Consider the following 25,013-nt stretch of genomic DNA (forward strand, 5'->3'; position numbering starts at 1 on the left):
AGAATGAGGTCAAATGCTTTTAAAAACAACAGCAGAAAACTAAAAACAAGTGGGAACACGATACAAGGTGCGTCGACGAGAAGCGGCTTTGTGGTGGTTCAAGTAAAGGAACTGAGGAATTTGGATCACCTTGAACAACGAATCCCACACATGTACAAATTTTATTAGAGGGATCAGAGGTCAAGTATCAATCATGTCACCCATTTTCCCGCTGTGGGAACTGAACTCTTGACTCTACACTTTCTCTCTCTAACCGCAAACCATCCAGTCATGTTTGGACCGGCTCTTGTGTCAAGCGAGGGGATTTGGGATCAGCCCTAGATGTTTGTGTATGCTCCGATATCTGATGTGTCTGACCAAAGGGAAGACAGGGTGGTGAGCGCAACCTGATACACGGCAGATTACTCTGCTGTTTAGCTACTTCTAAAGAGGTTTTAGCGCACTCTCAACCTTGCCGAGGCGCAAACACGGACAGACAGATACAGAAACTTCATACACAGAAACATCTCAGCTTCGGACTAAGCACACACACACTCAAGTTACTTAACAGACGTTCACAAAGACACACAGGGAGGGAGACCACCCCTGGCTACGGCAATAACAGATCTCCACCCTTCAGAGGAATGGTGCGTCTTTTCTTACCGCTTTGGACCGGTAGCTTAAGCTTCACGGCCCTGCACGCCTGTGTGGCCATAGCGGTGGTCGACCAGGGTTATACGTGTGCTGCAGTGTTTTGAACAAAGCAATTAAGACAAGGCTACGCCTCATTTTGAGAGCTCTCTGAGGTGGTGCGGGAATTCCCGGCAGGGCATTTTTGAAGGCACCACTTAAAAAAAAGAGGAGAAAATTCCTGCGTCGCATGCCGTTAACCATTTCACACATGGTTGGGAAATGGTGTTGGCAGGGTCACATATGGGCACGCAAAAATACTGATGGTCAATTTGAACACACACACGTCTAAGGACGAGGGAGTAAATGGAGATGTTAAAATGAATCTACCACAGTAACTCTTCAATAACTAGTGTAATAAGTAAAACATGGAGCAGGTTTCAAGTCCGATCAGTGTCGTGATCCTTAAATGGGAGGGCTGGAGAAATGGCAGGATCAAACCAGAAGTCACTCAGCACTTGTTAAATCCACAGAACCAACATGTTTCCGATGTAAAAGAGGAATGATCTAATTCCTATTTGACTCAGAGCAACCAGAGATTTCTGCTTTTGTAACAAGTCCAACTGTCAGACACGTTTTCAGAGACAAAAGGAGACATACTGCGAAGGCAAAAGGAAACCAATAATTAGAAGCAAAAGTAAAATGTTACAGTATAACCGTGCAGCAGAAAATTTAAGGCTGAAATGCATTCACATGATTGAGGCATACCGATATAGTTCAGAGACTCCATGATGCTACGAACTTATCTCATGTATTCATTCCTATCTTTTTACTGCTGAACTCTCACCTACAGTTAAAATCTCCTTCACGTCACGCGACACACAAACAAATCCTGTTGCATGTTGTCTTGAGAAATAATGTAGGAACATCTCAGAACAAACTGTCACTGCTTCTTTCAGTTTTATCATGGTAGACTGGCTGTTGTTGCTTTTTAAAATCTGACTTTAACGAACACTCATTTCCAGTATATAAGGTACACCGTCTTTACGTGAGGATCAGGATGGCGTATCCTCCTCTCTACTGTCTCCCGCCGCAGACAGTAACCTAAGCCCAACTCCCAGCATTTCTTACCTCTGTCATCAATCATCTGTCTCATATTAATTTTAATCACCTTTATCACTCTTTTTTTCTTCATACCGTAAACCTAATCCTTTCATTTCTATTCGTCTTGAAGTCACATCTTTCACCTTTTCTGTCTACTTCCACCCTCTGCTTTCTCTCTTTCATATTTCTTTCCAACAATTTCTAGATTTTCTCCTCTCTCCCTCCTTTCATCTCCCCTCTTCAGCCACAGTATGTTAGGAATCCCCAGAATCCAACTATTTCACAGCCAAGCGCTGGAAGACTCAATTGTCCTTTCTTCGGCGTGCTCTCTAGAAAAACGGCTTAGATGCAACAACAGGAGTATTAACAAAAAAATATGTTTCATTCATCACCTTTTGAACTGTTGGGCAGCATATGTCATTTATTTATTAGGCCAGTCTTGTAAACACACATCATTCGTTACTCGACAGATTCCACCTATCACATAATTACACAAGACACTCAGCTACAAGTAAACGTAATAATATAATAACCTTTCGCAATATTGAGTACAAGTTGCACAATTCAGATACATTCAGGACGAAAAAGAAAAGTAAGTGGTGAGTATAGGAGAAGCAAAAGAAAGGGACGAAAGAGTGAGACTGAAAAGTGTGAGGGAGGAAAGCGATAAAGAAAAAAAGGGGAAGGGTGACAGCACAAGGAGGACAGAGAGGGCAGTGATATATGTGTCGTGTCTCATTAATCTGTATCGCCTCGGAAGTGATGACACGATCGAGAGACTTGAACAGAACGAAGGAAGAGGAGAGAAAGAGGGAGAGAAAAAGGAAGCAAGGGTGGAATATTGTAATGGAAGAGAAAGGAGGGAAAACAAAGTGAGAAAAAACAGAGAAACGAGAGATAGAAAAAGTAAAACGGAGAGAAGCAACAGAGAGAGGGCAGGAGAACAAGCGAGAGACAGACAGAAAGAAAGGAGAAAAGAAAGCACCCTTCCTGTTTTCTATCTCTCTATCTCTTCATCTCTCCGTCCTCCTATCCAAGCTTTGAGCAGAACTGAGGCCTTTTGTTCCAGAGAGCAGATTCCAGCATCGACCAACCAGAGGCATCCAAACACCAACAATGTGGGTCAACACGCTACTGACAACATAGGAAACGATAAACAAGACTATCAAACTAGGAAAAAGGAAACGCATCTAGGAAGTGACCCCCGGGGGCAGTGGGATCACAGGAGGTGTATTCAGGAAGACGAGGTAGAACAGGAATCGACGCAGGAAGCTAGGAAAGTACAATCGGGACACGGAGAGTAGTAAATATACTTCCTATAGGCTGTTGCTGTCATACTGGGCTATACGGAGGGGTGTCTGGGTCAGTGGGGTAGTGCTTGCCTATGTGTATGTATGACTTGGCTGTTTTACAAGAAGTGATTGTCAGTGGGGTTGTTAGATATATACAGACAATAAACTTAGACTTACATCAACACAGACACACACAGTTTGTGGCCTAATGCTGACCCTCCAGCTGGGATAATATGCCCAAACACAAAACAGAGTGCTTGGCCTCAGATCCCAAAAGACATGTCAATCACAGTGGTTGTAGTTTTGCATAAGTATAACAAAGAGTTGGCCAATAACAGCTCCCCAAACCAAAGATCTTAGTGGAACCTTGAGGGGGGAAAAAAAGGGCCTCCAGTCCCTTTTTGCCCAACCTGGCGACTCCATGGTGAGGGGACAAACCTTTATTTGTCCGGAAAGGGAACGTAGTGTACTTCCCACGACATGAAAAAAAGGAGAGGAGAAAAAGAGGTGGGGGTATAAAGTTTGGCAGCTGTGAATGTCGTTTCCTCCTTCAGAGCTCTCATATCTGCAATCTGAGTGTGCAGACTCTTAGAAGGCAAAGGGGGTTCAGGTTCCTTTTTTGGTGAACTTAAATGCGATTGTGTGTCATCTGAAAGAAGGATTTTATACACTTCTTAGCACTGGGCTGTTCTTGCACCTAGCTGTATGTCCATTCTCAAAAAAAGGATGAATTAGATGAAGGCTGCTCAAATGGCATAACCTACAGGACCAATTCAAATCTACGTTCACCGGCCACTTTATTAGGTGCACCTGGTGCTTAATAAAGTGTCAGTGTGGTCTTCTGCTGCTGTTCCCTCTCTGCTAGAAAGTAGGTGGTGTTGTGTGTTCACAGATGCTCTCCTGCATTCCTCTGTTGTAACCAGTGGATATTTGAGTTACTGTTGCCTTTCTATCAGCTCCAACCAGTCTGGCAATTCTCCTCTGACCTCTGGCATCAACAAGGCATTTGCGCCCACAGAACTGCCGCTCACTGGGTCTTTTCTCTTTTCCGGACCATTCTCTGTAAACCCTAGAGATGGTTGTGCGTGAAAATCCCTGTAGATCAGCAGTTTCTGAAATACTCAGAGCAGCCCGTCTGGCACCAACAACCATGCCATGTTCAAAGTAACTTAAATAACCCTTCTTCCCCGTTCTGATGCTCGGTTTGAACTTCAACACATCGTCTTCACCATGTCTACATGCCTAAATGCACTGAGTTGCTGCCACGTGATTGGCTGATAAGAAATTTTCGCTAACGAGCAGGGACAGGTGCACCTAAAAAAGTGGCCGGTGAGCTTAAATTCACAGTTTCTAGAAAGTGAAAATGATCCTGACGTCAGGATTTCTGCTCAGTATGTCCCAGTGTCACAACAGTTGTTACACCATATGCTGTTTTTATTCAATTAAGAGCTGCTTTAAAGAAGGTTCACATGACGGACAGTGTTGTCCCTGGATGCTTACCGTCACAGGTGAAGGTTACAGGCTGCTCAGACTCTGAGATTTCAATAGAAACCTTGACAGAGCAACTGTTGTCACCTCCGCTGTCTCTCTGGGTAATGACGGGGCTCAGGACGTAGCCGGGGTTGGTGGACCTGTCGCCGTGAGGGAATTTGGAGCGCAGACTGGTAGAAAGAAAAGAAAATCACAACAGAGAAGAGTGAGCATTTTTTACTTCGACAGTGGAAACACATCCAGAGCCAGCCTGGCAGATGGATCGGATTACTTGGATGAGAATATTGGATGCATCGTGGGTTAGTGTAACAGGAAAAATGGATGCGGTTGAGACACTGTACACTGATAAGGCCATATAAAATCTTTTGAAATATACCACTTCTACTTGAAATAGCCTCCATGCACAGTAAGTCTTCACTTTTCCTCTAATGTCTCTGTGATACTGTTGGCTCGGGTAGTTGGGAGGGTAAAAGATGACAAAAACGCTATGGAATTATTTCTACATTTTCTTCATTTATGCCTTATGTAAGACTTAGTAACTTGTATTTTCAAGCAATGTAGAGCGAGTGTTCACAAACAAGCAGGCGCACGGTGCGCATTGACCCTGTTATGGAAATGGAAGTGGATTCCCAGAGGTTCATCATCACTCCACCCAAACTAACTACTGGAGTGAGAGATTCTGTTCACAGTCAGGAAACTAACGGAGCTGCAAAACATGCAATTATGTGTATATATGCAGGAAAATGTGTAAGTGTGTATTTACAGTCACATACAAACAAGAAGAAAAAAGGCTATCTTTATCCATGCTAGCGTCATGGCTCTAGTGATGGCAATGTTGGACTGTCAGTCCATCACTTTGACTTGACATTGGGGGGCTGTGACTCAGTGGTAGAGTGGGTCGTCTTTCAATTGAGAGATCGGCGGTTCTATCCCCAGCTTCCCCAGTCCACATGTCGAAGTATCCTTGGGCAAGACACTGAACCCTGAATTGCTCCCCGTGCTGTGCATGGGTGTGTAAATGTGGTGTGCATGGTTAGATTAGATGGTCTGTAGATGTCTGCTGCCATCAGTGTGAATGTCTGTGTGAATGGGTGAATGTGACAAACACTGTGGAAGCGCCTTGAGTAGTCAGAAGACTAGAAAGGCACTTTACAAGTCCATTTACCATTTACATTTTTTACAAACATTCACGGTTCTCAGATGATGAATCTTCTAGTGTCACGTTAAGCTTGACATTTGTGCTTGTGAGTGGAACGTCTCAAAAAGTCTTAGACGGTTTACAATAAAATCTCACACGCACACAGCAGTTCAAGAAAGCATTGCTTGACAGCAAATATGAAAAAAGGTAAGGCATATTTGGATATTCATACCCTGGCATAAAGCCTGAGTTTGGGCGATTCGTCTGGTTCCCAAGCTAGAATAACCAGATCGAACAGCAAAATATGTATCGACTGATGGAGTTTTGAGCCCTACACATTGATGATTCCCTGCTTTTCATCTAATTTTGATAATTTTCAAATGCTATCATTTGTGTTTTACAGCCACAGGTTTAAGTATATTTCTATTAACGTGTCACAACCACTAATGTTCCATTTTTATTACACATTTAGCAAGGAACAAGTGTCACAGTACAACTTCCCACACGGTTTGACAGGTGTGGAACTGCAGCCTGCTCAATGCGAGTTTGTGCATCTATAAAATGTCATTATTGATGTCAGAGAAACTACAAAGCAGTCAAACCAGCGAAGAAGGTCTAGAATAATCAAAGAAGCGTTTCAATCCCATGCCAACAGGCGGGATCTTACGTTGCTACGTCTTCACAGAAGGCGACAACCTCCAGGTTTTGAGCGTCCGGTTCTTCCAGGGCGGCATTCTTCACCAGACCTTTTCCTTTTCCCTTGTCCTACAGGAGCAAAAAGAGTCAGACACAAGAAAACATGAGTGACACGATTACATACGTCAAAAAGAAGCAGGTGAATTAAGACAGGCATTGCACAAAGACAATGAGCGACTGCGTGTCATTTATAATGTGTAAAACACGTTTGAACTCGTATCAGTTCAACGGGACTGACTGTGGACAACAAGGGGCGGTTTTATTAAAAACACCTCAGAGCTATGAATCCTGGAGAGTGAATAAACATGTCAGCAACGGCAAAGGCTTGACACAGAAACACACAGGGAGGTCTCCAGCTCTTTTATGCCCACGTCTTTTAAAGTGTGGAAAAAAAGCATTAGAGTGACATTTAAGTTTTAGAGGCTGAGCTGGCTCTCTCTTATGTTGATGTAATGTAATGTAAATCTATTTAGGAACCAAGTTGAAAGAGTTGTACACACACACACATACATATACACAGTTCCCGTAGGAATAACTCAAAGAGATTCCTGGAGGCTGGACTGTTGCCGGGAAATCGCAGTTACACTCTGCCTTTTTTTTTTTTTTACTGCTGTCTTACTGCCAGTGGCTGAGGAATGCGCTTCCTGTGGCACAGGAAATGAGAAGTGAAAGGGCCCCGCCCCTTCCTGCACCAGGCTCTGGTTTGTCTGCAGAAGTGCTCTGTCACGGCTTGGAAATCTGTGACTCTGACATCACTCAGGGAAGAAAAGGGAGAGAGGATAAAGGAAATGTTTGGAATTTCATCATAATAGTTTATTCCTCCTCTCACAGACTTGGGGAGATTTTGAACCTAGAGGGTTTTTTTTGGTGAGTTCAGGGGGGTGTGCAGCTTATTTTTCATGGGAGACAGATCGGCGCAACCCATAATTCCCTTTGAAAACACTATTTTTATATGTTTCGAATGTCAGGAAATTGTGGAAAATGACAATCACAGTTCTCACAGAGCTACTGATGATGTCCTCGAATTTATAGTTTTGTCTGTGTAACTATCCAACACTTACTTACAAACATTAAATTGTCAATTACATCAGAGAAAAGCAGCAAATACTCACTCTGGAGAAGGCAGGACCAAAGAATATTTGACATCGCTGCTTAAAAATGAATCACAATCCTGCTCCTTATGAACTAAGCCACCCTGGGGTGAGCTGGAGCCAAAGTAAGACACATACCATAAACTTCGGTTGCAGACAGGGATCTTTGCTGCAAGTTGAACCCCTTGTTTCAACTAAACAAGGGGGAGTCAACTAATGGCAAAACAATTAAAAGAGCTCCAGCCCTTATTACCACCACCTCAACATCCAGCAGGTTAATCTGAGATATCATTTCAACCATAACTGTGCAGCCCCAAGAGCTTTGTTCAAAGTGCTGACCCGACATAACACCGGGAGACAGAAATCTCTCAGTCAGCGTGTGGAGCTTGGAAAGGAGGCCAAGCCTGACACAAAAACCACCTGCATCTCCCAGCACGGGAGAGAGGGGACCGGGTTCCTGCCTGCACTAGTTCTCTCTCAAATGTTCAATATTTTTGCGGACTAGCCTTCAAAATGCTGTCAGTGGTCCACATGACTGTTTTTGCATATCGCCCATATTTGAAGATCAACAAAAACAAAACAGAGAGATCAATAAATAGAGTGAGGCGACACGGAGACGGGGAGAGCGAGAGAGGAGAAAGAAAACAGAGGGTCAAAGAGAGAGAGAGAGAGTAAGGATGGAGAGAAAACAGAACATTAGCAGTGTTGATGTTTGGAGTGAGGATTGCTTCAGCGAAAACAAACATTGGCAGATAATCCAACGGGGCCGTGTCAGCCGATGGTCACACAACAACGCACACGCACACAAACACACCCAGCGGGCTGGGCAGCGGGACAGGCCCGTCTTTGTTTCACTCTATCGATTTCGTTGGACCCAGACGGAGAGCTCCTGGTGTCTGAAGTCATGGGAACGGCTTCATACGTCTCACACGTCAACTAATCCGCTCTCTGCTTTCCCTGTGATGTGTCAGAGTACTGACTGTAATGCCGGGAACACACTGTACAACATAAAGGAAGATTATGACCCTGATGATGCCTGGTCATGCAGAGCGAACTGTGGTATGTGCCCAGTCGTTTGAGTCGGTTACAGAGATGACTAAAAATCCATAAAAGTCAGTAATGTGATGCTCACGTCTTTTTACAGTCTTCCAACTCTCTCATGATGGATTTCCTTGATGGAATTTTCCAAACTATTATACAGACAAGACGTGGATCAAAAGTTATTTCCCCACACTTTCAAAAACCTGCTGAAAGCTCTGATGTACCTGACTAATGTCTATACTGGCAAGATTCAAGTCTGGAAAGGAGGTGTTTTGATTCCTGGGTGTCCTACATCACTTAGTTGGCCACATACTCAATAATGAAACATGTGACTCCTGCTTGTACAAAATGACACAAAGAAACCTTTTTTTTCTTGGGTAACTTGACCTCATGGTTGACTGAAGAGAACTGCTGCACAATGCTTAAGTCTGTGATGATGTTTTGATGATTTATTTTATTATATGAGTTTACAGCATCTTAGAAACCTGCTCTTGAGCTGTAGGTTGAGATGGCGACAGGGACTGGCGTCAGGATGCTTCAACGCTTGTCAGAGCACTTTGTCATTTAAACAAATACAAACACTCTGGCCTGCAGACATGGTGGGAGGACTGTGTGTACCTTGTGGATTTTTTTGACCACTAGTAGCACTATGGAGCAATGTTATGACCGGGTTCCCGTTTTGTCTGTCGTGTTACAAAAATGCAGAACTGTGAGGAAGCCTGCAGAGCTTGAGTGAGCAACTATCACAGTTTCTTAAGTTTATTAGTTCATTAATTGCAAATACAGTAGGACCCATCCGATTCTAGAAGGGAAAAGATCCACCCTTTACAGATATGAACGTCGATAAAGTGAATATTTGAGCTTGCGTGAAAATAGAACTTTTCTATGGGGATTGTATGGACTGCAAAGGTGTCAGAAGGCTGCTTTCCTAACAAATAACTTTACAAAAGAAGTACTGCACACTTTAACATGTTTTCGAGCTGTAAAAACTGTGATGAAACACATCAACGCCAGTGTCAATACTGACATTTCTTACCAAATTAATAAAAAAACAGGTATTTCATGGGTAGAAAATTGCTCAACAAACCATCTGATGTTTTAAATACGCATTAACCTTGCAAGGCCAAGGCTCAGACCTGGGGGAAATGACACTTTAAAGTTTTACATTACTATACATTATACATACAATGCATTACATTGTCAACCGAATCTTCTAGTAATGAACACTGATAAAGAAGAAAACATTAGAGTACAATAAAAAAACAAAATAAACATTATGTCCAGTGTCAGTTGCTGACTATTTAAAAAAAGAATAAAGCTCTATGCCAATATTTCTAAATCACCCCAAGCATAATTTTCTGCATTATATGATCTGTAAAAAAGGTTTTCATATCTGTGCGTATTGGAAAACATATATGCTGATACCGACATATTGGTCTGGATCTATAATGTAGTGCAAGCAACCAATGAGACCTTGATGAACAATTCTTCTAGACGATTTAGCGCTTATCAATCTGAAATTGTGTCTATCTGAATCAAGGCATACATCTCTCACATGCCTCCCATGCTTGCTACTGGTGAAGGCCATACATTAAAAATAGGCAGAGAGGTTTTTAGTAAAACACTGTCGTTGTCTCTCAACAGTTGAGAGACGAGTGGCTGCTGGTGGTAATTCCAAGCCCAGCATCCGTATTGAGTTACACAACACATCTAGACATCAGACACCTCTTTACCTCTCTGCACCAGCCTCATGGAAATTACCCCAGACTGCCACAGGAAACCTGCTCTCAAATATTCACTAGCCACTGTTAATAGAATACACGTATTTAAAATCGAGAAGCTGCACAGCAACATATTGTAGTTCTTCAATGTTTTAACAGTTGTATTCAACCTGCAAATGACCAGCAGGTCTGAACACAGTACAAGCAAAATGCGCTACAGTTGCTCCAGGCTTCATTTTACAAGATAAGTTTGAGTGGGAAACGCTGAGTGATGCCGTCATGCTGAACCAGCACTTACTGAAGAGATGAAGATTGATTTTAATGGGTTGTGAATACTCAAGAACCCATAACTGTCAGCCTAAATGTCTCCGGCTGCATGCATGAACAACATTTTCTAAACACTTCTGTTTGGATGCAGCTTTGTGAGATGAGACTTTGTGCCTGTGGTTTACATCAGAGGAACCAGCTGCTGAGAAAAACACAAATCGACTTCTCCTTTCAATCCGGATATGACTGATGGCTACATAACTCACTCAACTTCCTGTGATCAACTGAAATCCCTGGCTGATAAAAAAGTGGTTCAATCAAGGGACAGAGCCTGTCAAACAGACGCACTGATTAATTTGCTATTTTGTGATTGGAGGAATATTCCTTAAAGACATTTTTCCGCATGGCTTTTATTAAATGCATTAGTCCCCGGGATTCTACCTGCTTCCTCGCTCTATCTTCCACAATGCCGCTCCCGTTTTCTGCCAGTAAACAAGGTCAAAGGTTAGGAGACATGGATCCGTTTGCAAAGTGAGTCGGACTCTTAGCTGGAATCGCTGCAACATCCCTGCACTTCAACATCTACTAACCCTGCAATCTGTGTGGTGGAACAAAATTCTCATGCTTGTGCCTGAGGTGTAATTAGATGATAATAAAAGAAAATGGGGCAGAGTCAGGAGTAGGATGGTATGGAGGTGTGGGGATGTAAAGAGCTGCTAGAGGTCTTTAAATCCGAGGGGGAAAGGAGAGATTCCACTGTGTTTATTTGCCTCATTTGGCAAAAATGTACAGTGCATGCTGGCATACTGTTTCAGCTTCACACGTACATGCTGTGATTCTGAATCACAGCAGCACATCAGATAAAATCAAATGCTGGTTCAGTCAAAAATCCACCCACAGGTCATTTTTGAAGGAACAGTGGAAGAACAAACAGGCACAGACATGCTCACCCAATCTGCAATGAAAGGGCAAGTAAAATACTTCAGGGTGTGTTTTTACAGGACTACTTAAAATGTAATCTAGTCGACTGGTTTATCTGGCTTATTACATAATCATGATCTCCATAAACCACAGTAATGTGAGTCATCGGTAAAACCTGGAACTGTTAAATTAAATAGATCAAAAGCCACATTCTCCTACACCTACACCTTACCATTTCTCTCCTGGATTTGAAGATCTACTGCACGTACCAAAAAACAACTGAAGTGGAACTACACTCCTTGAAACTATTGTGAAGATAAGAATTTTGAACCCAGACATGGCCACCTGTGGTAATTGACGCATTTATCTTCTAGCGTTGCTTTGCAAACATTCAGAGCCAGGTCTGAACAGGCATTGGTGCGGTGAGGTGTGACGGCTGAACTGCAGATAGAGCTATTTGTTTGACTGCTCATTATCACTAACCTACAAGTCTATATCCAAAGGCCAAAGCAAGGGATTAGCAAAAGGGTACCACAGGTCAAAGGGAGACTGTTGGAGGGGAGAAGAAAGGTTTTAGACCAAAAGCAGCAAAGTCATAGGAGGTGAAGAATCAAACTGAGAGATGAATGAGGAGATAGTAAAGGCAGAAACAAAGGGGTGAAACTGAAAGTACGTGAGAGACTGAGGGAGTGAGAGACAGACAAAACAAAGACAAAAAGAGAAACAGAATGAGTCGTACAGTTTACGAGCCCTTAGCAATGTTGTTATTTTTAAGCTGATTTTATTTTAATTATGCAGCTATAGGCCTAGTCTGCCGGGGATAATACATTTCCAGATACTCTGAGTTTCTCTCCTCTCTGTCAGTATCATTCATGTCTCATCAATGCCTGTTACTAATTCAACTTCTTTCCCGGAGTTGTTTGTGCTTTGTCATCACGCAGGTCTCTGCTGATCGTGGTGGTGCCTGCTGCCGTGGTCCTGCATGACGCTTCCTGCTACTATTATAATTTATAACCTTAGCTGTGTAAAGTCAGTATTAACTGCCATAACATATAAGTCATATTCACATTACTATAGATATTATTATAGTTACTGGAAGTGTGTCTGTCTCTGTCTTTGTGTCTGTCTTTGACTCTCTCTGTCCATCTGTCCGTCTTTTCTCTCTTTCTCTCTCCTTCTCTTCCTCCCCAACCGGTGCAGACAGATGTCCGTCCTCCACAGAGCTGGGTCTGTCTGACGTTCCTGTCTGTTATAGGGAAGGTTTTCGTTGCCACCGAACTCTACGGGGGAAGAGTTGGGTCTATGTAAATCATAAATAAGTCGTAGAGTGTGGTCTTTACCTAGTTTGTAAAGTGTCCTGAGATAACTTTTGTATGATTTAGCACTATAAATAAAATTGAATTAAATTGAATTGAATACAGTAGAGGTGGCGTGTCTCCACAGTAAAAAGCCCAGTTCTGACTAATAAGTCTTCAGGTTCATTTGTTCCATTTTACACCCCTCTGCCCACACTACCACATCTTACACTTCGATCTCACAAATCACAACCAGACTCTGCAACTTCAGGCTGATTCACTGCCATCTAAAGCCTCATCTTTGGAATAATAGTGTTGAAAAACATAAAAACTCGCCTTTTCTGTGACGTGGGAGTGAAACTTGGATTGTGTGAAAGGCTATGGATGGTGCGTCTGACCCCATTAACACGTGATTATACGCAACTCCTAACAAGCTGTGTCCAGAATCAATTTCACCACATTTGTCACAGTTACAGCCAACGAACAAGAAGTGTTTGTTCTTGTCCTCAACAAGAATCAAATGAAAAACAGTTTTGTTTACTTGCCAGTTATGCTAATAGGGATGTAATGTAAACATATCAGTTTCTGCTAGCAACCCTAGTATGACTCAAATCAGTATTTCAAAATGTGCTGCGAGGCCTTGGAGACTTTCATTACGCTTTTAGATCAAGGGTTAAAAACAGAGGTGGCTGTTTACGGTCATCGCTGACGCTAATTGATGGGAAGTGTGTGCAATAAAGTAATTACTACATTAAGCTTATTATAATGATTAAGTATAATAACAGTATAACAACTCTAGGTCTCTAGCACAGTTCAAGTTCCTGTCAACTTCACATTATCCTAATACCCATGACGGCTCTTTGTATGTCCTCTGGGTTTAATTTTCTTACACTGCTCGTGAATGCAATGCTATTTGGTAACTCGCTCTCTTAATGGACCTTCTGGAGTCTAACTGGATGATGTATTATTGCAACACAAGTCTACATTTTTAACAACAATACCACACAGTGATAACGCAACTTTTCAACACCAAAACACGATACTTTTAAAACACAAGGCTTATGTCTTTGTAAGCTAATCTATTCCATGTTTTATTCATTTACGGCTCTTGACTATAGTATCATGGTATGGGCAAAACAAAATCACTACTAAAACAATGGTAGGATATCTTTTAGAAAGGTACCTGCTTTACCAATAACTTTTTGTCTATCTGACCTCAAAGGCAAAGTCAATTTAAACATAGATGGACAGTTAACATAATATTTCGGCAGGTACTTCTTTCTTTCTCTCTATAATACATTACATTTATATTCTTACACTCAAACAGGACATAGAGCATATACTTCTCTAATTGAAACTCTTGTTTATATTTTACATATGTGTCACAAGAAGTCATGCGTGTGAGCTCGCTCTGCCACTTCTGCATAAATTGATCTTGCAACCTCTGCTCAACGGTTAGTTTCAACCAGTTAATGTTGTCGCACTTTTGTGTGATCCAGATGTTAGACAATCCACAATCATCGAGTATTTACGTTGCCTCCAAGACCCAGGGTGAAGCATATACACCGCTGCTATGCAAGCTGTGCAGATGCCTATCTATGCATTATTATACTAAGTTTACTGTCTAACAATCTCCCCCAGTATCCAATTATTCTTATTTTTTTTTACTATAACACAAAGCGGGTAGCTTCCAAATTTCCCATACACCTTACTACTGCAAGTTGTCATTTTTATTTTAAAGATGTACTTTAAGAATTTGAGGTGTAATTTTTCCAACAAATGTAAAAAATCTGAATCGTGCCTGGTTTTGCCTCCCATGTCATCTTTCGCAAGCACCGAATCCTCAGGGATAACACCTGAGTCCAATATCTTATTACACAAAAGGACTTTTAAGGACATAAATATTGTTGAGGTGCTTTTTATATATTAGTTTAGCACTGTATCTACCCTTGCTGCTCGTCCTGATTTTAATTTCCTCCACAATGAAATGAACTGAAACCAGACACCGTCTGAAATGGCAGGGAAACCACTCGACAATCTACAAATAACTGCATGCTTTCAAAAATTTTTTTTGCAGCAATGCAAATGCATGAGTAAGCAGAAACGATGCAAAAACAATGGTTTGGTCTTTTAAAGGAAGTGTGGGAAAAACGATTTTCAGGGAACTGCAACATCTTAAGTCTTTCTTGAAATGCAAGGCCAAGCCTCAACAACAAGCTCTGTCAACCCTATTAACTGATAGGCTCAATGCATTTGGTCCATGCAGGCAACTAAAGAGAGCACCTTTAAAAAAAAAAAACAGTCATATGTGGTTAAGTAGCTCCTTTCAGTCTCTGTGGTCGGAAGTCTAGTTTCACTGCTAAGTTCCTGTTCTTACGGCTGTTTAATCAGCCTCTCTGTTTTCTGATTGTTCTTTTTTCTGTGCTGTTGGAGTTGCTTTATTAAGATTTTGCAAACTGAAAAATCCACGCACACTGGCTTTTACCCGCTTCACAGGATCTCAGCTGCACAAAGTACGACATGCCACAGCTATCCAAACTTATGGAAACACAGCATCTCTTTCCCGTAGGTCTTAATGTGAGAGGAGTTGGCACAGCAACTAATGGGGGCGATATCTTAGGTCATTCTGCTGCTGCTGCAGGGCACAGGGTGCTGTACAGACTTGTTCCTGTTTATAACAACATGGGCGCCGACTACCAGGCAAGTAGATGGGAGAACAGGGGGAACAAGCGAACGCACACATACCATCTCAACCTCACATACACAAAGATTGCAGATATTATGGATGCAGGGGGAAAAAAGCGAGTGTGTAGATGGAGCTAAAAAGGCTTGAGTTACAAACACGGGCTTGAACCTAGACATAACATATAGGTATATGTAACAAACACCGTTTCATCCTTTCGAGGAACATTCCTCCCCCCTGGAACACACAGCTGGGTGTACAGACGGGACAGGTTGTGTTTGATGGGCGACAAAGTGTATGTTAGATCCCACACATGGGCTTGAACGACCTTCTGTAAGAGTACGTAGAAACTGCCCTCGGCTGGTCGTGTTCATGACCTGTTACACAAAGGTTCGTTACAGTTTTTGAATGTCGTCTACCATATTCTTTCAAAACACCGTGTTCCCATCGTGTCAACTTTCTTGGTTCTCCGCAAACATGGGGTCATTTGGAAATAAGGGCCTTGTTCAGTGCTGCAAGTTAATCATCACCCTGGTGTGAGAAACATACCACAGAGACCAATTGTTTAGCCATGACACAGAGAAACACAATGAGCAGGAAGTGGGCGCCTTGAAGACTGCAAAAAATGGACATAATGTCAAACAGAAAAGCCTGTCCAGACCTTAAACGTACCTTAGTATTGTTTGTATCTTGCACTTTACCAGCACGTGTTTGCGGAGGGACATGCACGCCTCAAGTACTTGGATGATTGTACACATTTCTACCAACTGCAGGTCTCTGCTTCACGTCAGGGTCCTGCATGACCCCTGTCTGGGTTTAATTTGCAATAATGACCAGTTCTCTTTACGTACATTATCCCTTACTTGACTTCATTGCCTCAGGCTTTTTAGGGAGTTTCTATCAGAGTATCTGAAAAGCTCTTTTAAAGGAGCATGTAATATCTTCCACTTAATCATTTCTGGACAGAAGATTTACAACTTCTGGTTAATCTGACTCTTAAATACTGACTAAAGAGGAAGACACATTCAGTCATCAAGTTTTGCTACTGCGTAGGCCTCAGTATGGTTGAACTGCTGACTAAGATGCTCATCTTGTGTCGTCTTAGACCTGCTAGCCAAATGACAGATGGTTGTTTAGTTTTAGGGGAGGGGGGACGTTTTAGAGGCAACATATCCCATGCCACTTGCCCACAGCACTGTCCCAAATGAATGTTCTAATTATTCATCACAAGGAATTAGATCACTCGTGTCTCTTGCGTGTCAGAATTAATCACAAAATGTGGTTGAGGGGAAATTATGGGGTGAAACAGTGGGGCAGCTGACCACAGTGAAAAACCTAATTACAGGGAGCAGAAGTAAAGAGGATGTTTTGCCTGTTTTAGTGAAAAGATGAGGAGTATATGCAGTTGTGAACAGGACTTTGATGAGTGTTTTGGGTGAACAAGGGATTCATCAGAATCTGTTCTGACTAAACTTTATTCCCGCTTGCTCATGTTGTAAGAGTTGTGGTATGATTTAGTGAATCCTTCTGCAATGCATAAAGCTGTCCAATAGTGTGCAAAGACAGATTGTTGTTCATCAATTGGCTTTTCAGGGGGGCACTGGACTAACATGGTTGGGGATGACATGAAGGTAGTTTGCCCACTGCTTCAGAAGTTAACACCAAAAAGACTAAGTGAACAGTGCAGCCACCAGCCCGTGAATATGGGAATGTGAAACAAAATGCTTGACGGAATGAGACACGGGTGCAACTAATAACACTAACCATGGCTCTGTTTCATTTAAGTGTCAGTGTAGGCCATGCCATTGAGCTAGCCTCCATAACAACAGTGTCCTGGGACTTGGGCACTTCAATGCAATGCAGCTGTTATTAAAGGCCCTGAACACTCAACCATCCAGAAAAATACAGCCTAAGGAATTAGGAGTTTAAGACACAAAACTAATCTAATCTGCTTCATTACAACTATGTGGGTGTGGTCTCATCAGTCATGTCATAACATGAGTCACAACAAGAGCTAACACCCCCACAACTGTCATTACAATTTCATTCCAATGCTGCTAAATCTAAATGTGGTGCACAAAAGTATGTGACACTGCCTTTTTCCAACTGAGCCCTGCCCACAACAAACATTTGCATTGGCAGAAAACTGTGTGTTCATGTTGTACAATAGTGCACATTGTAAAAAGCAGATTGAGGAAATAGATTTTCCAGACTGTTCATGTTAATAACCTTCCTGCTATGACCGATGCCAAAATGTGTACACTGAAAAGGCCAATAAAGCTCTTTGAAGACTAGAGTCTGCGATCCTACCTGGTTGTTTGGCTTGTGCTGGGAGGAGGTCCCTGGGATGTTGAGCGAGTGACTCCTTGTGACAGGCGCTCCTGTTGATGCTCTCCTGTGCTGTGAGCGAACTGACAGCAATGCTTTCCCCTCCTGCGGGGGGCTGCTGTTACTATCGTTCCCTTCAGTCTCAAGCACTGCATCCCAAGGATCCCCTGTGACTCCTGGTACTGTCTGAGTAGTTCCTCCAGATGCCACAGATGCCTCCTCATTCTCAGCTTTACGCTTTGTAAGTGGGTCCAGATCCAGCCAGTCAAAGCGGCTGATGCTAGAAGATTCCATCACTGCTGGCTGCTGGGGTGGTGGGTTGGGTGCCAATGAAGCGGGGCCCACTTGAGAGGAATCTAGGTCAGTGCTGGCTGATTTGCCATTCTTCAAGTACTCTGAGGTGCTGGCAATCTTGTCAAACAGTTTGGCCATCTCTGGGTCCACTGTTGGCTGTGGGAAGACCATGGCAGCAGCAGGCTGGATGGGAGTGAAGGCCATGAAGGACGGCTGCTGCGCCGCCAGGGGCATGAAGGGCGACATCGTTGGAGTGAAGCCATTCTGAAATGTGCCTGGTTTTGGGAATGGAGCAGAGGGAAACAATGGGGTAGGCTGATGGGTGGGAGTGGACACATTGGAGTTAGATGGGGTGGACAGAACAGGTGTCCACTGGCTGCTCTGGAAAGGAGAGGAGCTACAGGAATGGCCTCCAGGGTAGGAGGCACTGAGGTTAAACCCCAGTAGTGATGAGGGGCGGGACACTTTGCTGTTAACTCCAAAGTTCTCATCCAGTAGGAGCTTTTCAAGTTCCTCATTGGTCAGCTTGTCCACATCAATATCCCTGAACGTGTCCTGCTCTGCCTGCTTCTTGGTCTCTGGGAAGACAATGAGGTCCTTTTCAGGTCTATTGGTACAGGGTAAAGGTAGAGGAGCAGTAGTGGTAGATTTAGATGGTTTTGGTTTTGAGAAGGATGAGGACGCTGCAGAGGAAGACAAGGATGTTGAAGCTGAAAGAGTGGGTCTCTTATCCCTTTGCAATTTTGCTAAAGCCTCTTCCTCCATGCGAAGAGCTTCCTCTTTACCCACAACCCCCTTCGGCTGGGGGACATCCACCTTGAACCCATTACCACTTGATATCTGGGCCATTCTGTCAACTGGAAGGTGCCATGACTGCAACGGCTTTAAAGTCAGTGTGGCTCAAGGGTTGCGTAGCAAAGCTTTAAACACCTGAAAAAGGAAAAAAAACAATATTTGTATGAATGACATCAAAAGATGGTCAAACGCATTCAAAGCTGTCAGTATATCATTTAAAAAACATTGAGATTATGCAAGTAAACCAGACCAGAAATATTATATGAATAGCTAAAATGAACAGTGACCCTATTCATATTTATCAACATCAAATATTGTTTATTATGTGACACACATTTCGGCTTCATTTGTTAATTGGCAGCCCTTTATGGAATGTTTCCCTTTCGCCTTGTTGCTGTAACAAGGCTCTGATTGTTTATTGATTGGCTTCCATTTGTCACATTTGTACAGCCAATAATTACTTGCGCTTGTTCTGGAGTGAAGGGCATCAATTAGCCAGCACAAGCTACATTACAAGCATGTTCACAACATGTACATTGATCAGCAAACTCACAACAAGCCTTTCTCTTTGTTGTTCACCTTGACATTGAAAAGTGCACAGTGCAATTGTTTAACCAAGCAGCCGGGCTGACCACATACCAAAAACGACTTGATCAAACAGTTGTGCAAAGTGATTTCTAACAAGGAGGTGACATGACTCACACCACTTACTGGCCTGCAGTCTGTGTGCTTCTGTGCAGGACAGCAACTAAAAATTCATTTCCATTGTTGATTCATCTTCTAATTATTTTCTCCCATTCCAAAATGAAGCCATAAAACAGTTTTCTTTTTCCAAATAACCCTCAAAAACCCAAAGTTGATGCCAAACAACGGCATGTTCCATTCTTGGAAACCCTAACTATTTATGGTTAGCCTACAACATTAAGGAGCCATGGAGGAGCGTCTATAGGACGTGAAAAACATTGCTGCAAAGAGTGTCTTGTGGTCCTAAAATGACACAGTGCTTTCTCAAAGCGACCATTCATCGGCCGATCACAGCCCCAGGGTTGAGTGAGTTCCTTCCCTCCCCAGGCGTCACCGGCCTCTCCTGAGCTTTCCCTCCCATTGTGGTGGAGAGGGCTGGCTGTGCTGGGGCTCGGGCTAGCCTAGCACTATTGTGCAGCTGAGGAATTTGGCATGCTAAGCAGCCCAATGGGTCTCTCTCTCTCCTCCTCTGGTTTTCTCTCACTCTGTTAGCATTATGTTAGCACCATGGCCCAAGATTGTCTTATCAGCTGTGCTAACACCAGCGGGCAGTGACAATGTGGCTGCATTCATTAAGCATTTGACTAAGAGAGCTTAGTGCCAAGAACACAGCTTTGAGACACGAAATGCATAAAAAGAAAGGTCAACGTCTCTTGGCGCCTGCTGATGGCTTAATTCTGTGCAGAAGTATCACATGCTCTGACCAAAGTGGTTCATCCGTATATTATTGATTTTGTCTGCTCTGAAGGGATGGGAATCAAGAACCGGTCACACTGGTAACAAATTGGAATTGGAAATGTATGCCTCTGAGCTTATCAATCCCTTTTATCAATGCTGGCATGTTTTTCAGTTACGCTTTGTAAAATCAATGACATCAAACTGATACGCAGCTGGAAACTTGCAACAAGAAGCAGTCACAAGGGAGAGGAAGAAACAGTCTCAAGTGTGGCTTCATATCACAAAGAGAACACTGCAGCTTTTACGGGTGCATTACCAAGGGTAAATATCCTGCATCAGTGCCCCACATCCAGGGTCTATTGGCGAGTGTCTTTTTTGAAGGGGGACCGACGTTGGTCAGCCACAAACTCATGACCCCATTAAGTCAGTACTTAAGGCTGAACTATGAGTAGATCAAAATGTATATATATGGCACTTTTCATACTTTGACAGTAGCACAAAGTGCCTTTCAGAAAATAAAAGCAAAACAAAAAACAAAACAAAACATGAACAACAAAGAAACTCCATGAAAACCCAAACCTCCCACCCCCAAAAATATACACACAGAGATACACAAAGACATACACACTCACACATAGCCATACACACACCCACACACATACACTAGCGGTTGCTGAGGAGACATGGCTAGGCACCGAGATCTGATGTGAGGAAGAATCTACCTTTGGGGGGGGGCGCGCACACCGATAGGAATCATGGCCCATGGCTGCAGGGGGTGTCGCAACAGGGACGCCCCAGCCCAGGCAGACAAGAGGCTCCACACCACGATGTAGAGCTCTCAAGCCACCCGGGCCAGGGCCATCCACAGGAGAGCACCAACATCGGTGGACCAGTGACAACTCCCAGTGTGGTCGGCCCACAGGAGGAAACACTGGAGAACCAACGGGCTCAAACAGTAAAATAAGATAAAAAGGTATAGAAGCTAAAAACTGAGGGGGTAAAAACAGTCAAAACAGTAAAATAAAAAGGAATAGAAGCTAAAAATAATAAAAAAAATAATAATAAGAAGAAGCATAAGATCTTAGTTCCCAACAGAGCCACCCCACTCTAACTGATTAAAAATGTCTTAAAAATAATAAAAAATCATTTTTTCCCTGGCACAATACACTGGGGAAACCCTGTACACTGTTTTCAGACTCAGATAATAAAACTGTAGTGTTGACGCTGAAAACCTGTGGAGGCCTACCATTTTCTACACAGCAAATTGATCAGGAATCAATAAAGAATCAGACTGATGAACAGAATTGATTTAATTCCAGCATTGGTATCAATAAAATCCAGTTAGCTTAGTTTAGTAGTTTAAGTCACAGTTCCTTAACCAAAAGGTCAAAGCCGGATACCGAGGACATTTCCTGATTCTGTATGTAAACACTACGTCCAACTGGAAAACCACATAATGTTATTAAAGTTCATAAACATTGGTCTTGTTTATTTTACTGGTTTGCACTGTAGATCGTTGCAGATTGGGCATCCAATACAGCCCAATCGAGGAATGCTTATAACAGGAGAATGGGTTGAATGCTGTTTCAAGAAAGGGGGTTCAACAAGACTCAAGCTACGGGCAGATAACTAAAACCATGGCTAAACCCAGAAGATCCTGCATCGAGATAGCTTTATCCTTAAAGTCCATATATGGCAACAGGGCACATACAAAGGAGGAAAGCCCTACTTATGGAGAAAAGCCAACTGCAGCCAGAGTAAAGGATGGCAGAGCCCAGGTCCTGCAGGATCTTAAGTCATTTAGACATTGTTAAATTATTCAGAGGACAACAGGTACCTGAGCCGTGAGCCTCCAGTGACGATGCTTGATTGTATCATTGTGGTAAAAAGACTGGAACTTTGGAAGATACCCGTTTGTTTGAGTTACTCAGGCTGCTTCTGATAAAATATGGGATTTTTTTTTTGCACAGAACGGGGAATTGTTCCAATCGTTTCCACTGAAAGCACATTGGAAAGGATCTCCTAATGGTAGGAGGAGTAATTACAGCAAACAAAACCTGTTTCAGTGTTCATATTGGCACGTGAATCTTGACCTAATGGGCCCGAGTATGAGTTTTTCTTTTCTTCCAATAGCTGTGCAAAAGTGCAGCTGTAAGTAATACATAACTGATCAAAGTGCAGTGCATCTTTAAAAGGGAAAATAAGTAACCAGTTCATGTTTATAGATTTGTAAGATGTGTTCTGTGGTTGCTGGGGAAGTTAACTACACACTAAAACTTATTTTTTCTGCACTGGCTTGTCTATTGCTGAGGCTGGCCTCTGCAGAACATTAAGTCTATAAAAAGAAACCAAAACTGACAGGGCCACTGGGGGAGTGAAACCCAGTCAACTGTGGTGTATTCTGACAACTATTGGATCCTTTACTTGTACTCCCAGATGCCTCCAAGCTAACCCGACCTTTCAAATAGTAAGATATTTAATTGAACACAGATTTGCACATATGGTGATTGTCATATTAAGCAGAATAACATTCAATCACTGCCTGTACACACACATAGTTACTCTTCAGAGCGGTGTGTGAGCTGCCAAGAGGACTTGTGAGATAGTTATTCAGACTATATAAACATTCATCCATTCATCTTCAACCGCTTATCCCGGGGTCGGGGTCGCGGGGGGGCTGGAGCCGATCCCAGGGTACACCCTGGACAGGACGCCAGTCTATCGCAGGGCACATAGAGACAAATTCCTAAGGGGAATTTAGAGTCATCAATTAACCTAACACCTGCATGTCTTTGGATTGTGGGAGGAAACCGGAGAACTCGGAGGAAACCCACGCAGACACGGGGAGAACATGCAAACTCCACACAGAAAGGCCCACGCCGGGATGCGAATCAGGAACCTTCTCGCTGTGAGGCAACAGTGCTAACCACAACACCACCGTGCAGCCCTAAACATTCATCCATGCATTTTAATTAGCTACTAATAAATGTGAATAGTAGGCACTGGGGTCACATTATTGTGTAATCATCACATTTGATAGAATAGGGGTCTTCTATGTTTGTTTTAGGCCAAAGACCCCTTAAAAGAAAGAGACTAAGCCGGGACCCCCTACTACAAATATTGTATTTAATTGAGTTGCATATTAAATTGGTTGTAACAGCTAGGGCTGCCTAAAACCTATGCACACAGCTTTTTAATGGTGCATACAATACTGAGATATTGCAATGATTGTTAACATATTCATATATTTCTACATCATATGTCAATGTTGCATGGCATGGCTACCTTAGTGGCTACCAGTAAGCCCATCATCAAGGTTGTGTAAATGTATTTATTTATTTTTCAACAAATGTATCTTTGCTTGTGATAATAATAATAATAATAATAATAATAATAATAATAATACGTTGCATTAATGTTATTGTATATTTTCAGACACATTTTTGAGGGAGAAAAAAAAGTAACTCTGAAGCCCCTGTTGAAGATCTCTACTCTAATAGATTTGCCGTTGTGATGTACATAATTCCTAAAAGAAATCAGAATCTTTTGAATGTGCAGAAGGTTTTAAATAACACATGAGAATAAATATTAATAACACTAATTTCCTTAAGACGTTTGCACCATGAACTGATGCCAAAAAGGCACAAATTGCATGAAAACCCAGCAGAATGCAAGAAATAAAGTGATTGAAGCTCAAATTTTTGTAGAGGAGGATCCCCCTGGTTATAATGTGCCCCCCTAATGTTGGGAAATAACCTACGCCCTTGGTTTTATCCTTTAAAACACACAACACTTCACACAAGTGGGCTGGTACAGTTATCTAACCTGTCTGCTGATGCTCACCTGACACCAAAACGATGGGTCGAGAATTGACAATAATAAGTCGTAAACATTTGTTTTTCTCACACTTTAACGTCACACATCTTAAAAGAAATATTTAGCTAAGATATATAGATGGTTAATGATGAGAAAAGCAGTGATTTTTCAGCAGATAATAAGAAAGTAAACAAGCTAACTGACCCGATCCAACGCCACTTCTTCTTGGTACTTTTAATGCAGCCGTTGGAACTTTAACTTTCTTGGATGCTAAGTTAGCCGCTACCCCTCACACACAAAAGCGGGGCGCAAAACAAGCTAACCCACCGTCCACGTAAACATTAACATACTTAGCATAAACTACCGTAACTTACATGGCTGCTCCGTACTTTGAGGAAGCACTGATTTATGGTTTAAAAGTACCAGCTTCGGTGCTGCCAACTGCCCCACAACAAGGAAGAAATGCTGGGGTTTGCCTCACGGGGACCGGCCGGATACTGCGGAGCCACAACCAACCGCTACCACACGAGCGACTACGGGCTAAAAACTTTAACACGCAGGCAGTTAGTGTTTTTTTTGTTAAATGTTAATTTCTCACCTTTTAGCGGTGCGGTGTTTGGAGCCATTTTTTCCTGCAGCTGCATTTTTTTTTTCCATCCACTTGCAGCGAAGAGACGTCAGTTCCTGTTGAGGTGGTTGAATGGAGTTTTGGTTGGACACTGGTTGGATCGTTGGTCGGGGCCTTCAGTGAAGTAAGGCGGGGCAGCAGCGCCACCGTGTGGACCAACGCAGTTAGTGTGGAAATAAACATGTTTATGGGGATTCTGCTGGAGGGATGTGCAGTATGGAGGACCAGAGGCGGATTCATGCACGGGCTGGCCAAAGGCTGCAGCCTAGGGGCCCCAGGTGTGCAGGGGCGATTAAAGACGATTAAAAAAAACTGTGCAGCTGGGGTCGCGGGTTCGAGTCCCTGTGTGGACCATGAATGGAGTGTGGACTGGTGGCTGGA

At 42.8% G+C, this 25,013-nt stretch overlaps 1 protein-coding gene across 1 annotated transcript in view; it reads right to left on the bottom strand.

The window, feature by feature from the left end:
- The window catches only part of pik3c2a (phosphatidylinositol-4-phosphate 3-kinase, catalytic subunit type 2 alpha), a 48,647-nt gene extending 23,981 nt beyond the window's left edge, over window positions 1–24,666 (bottom strand). The window contains exons 1-4 of the mRNA XM_083916484.1: window positions 24,603–24,666; window positions 17,660–18,901; window positions 6,302–6,399; window positions 4,506–4,666 (exon numbers count right to left, since the gene is read on the bottom strand). Of these exons, the coding sequence (XP_083772610.1) occupies window positions 4,506–4,666; window positions 6,302–6,399; window positions 17,660–18,820 (1,420 nt within the window). The 5' untranslated portion in view covers window positions 18,821–18,901; window positions 24,603–24,666. The remainder of the gene's footprint in view (window positions 1–4,505; window positions 4,667–6,301; window positions 6,400–17,659; window positions 18,902–24,602) is intronic.
- Between the last annotated feature and the right edge of the window lie 347 nt (window positions 24,667–25,013).

The sequence above is a fragment of the Echiichthys vipera genome, assembly GCF_963691815.1.
Source record: "Echiichthys vipera genome assembly, chromosome: 7".
NCBI classification, from domain to species: domain Eukaryota; kingdom Metazoa; phylum Chordata; class Actinopteri; order Perciformes; family Trachinidae; genus Echiichthys; species Echiichthys vipera.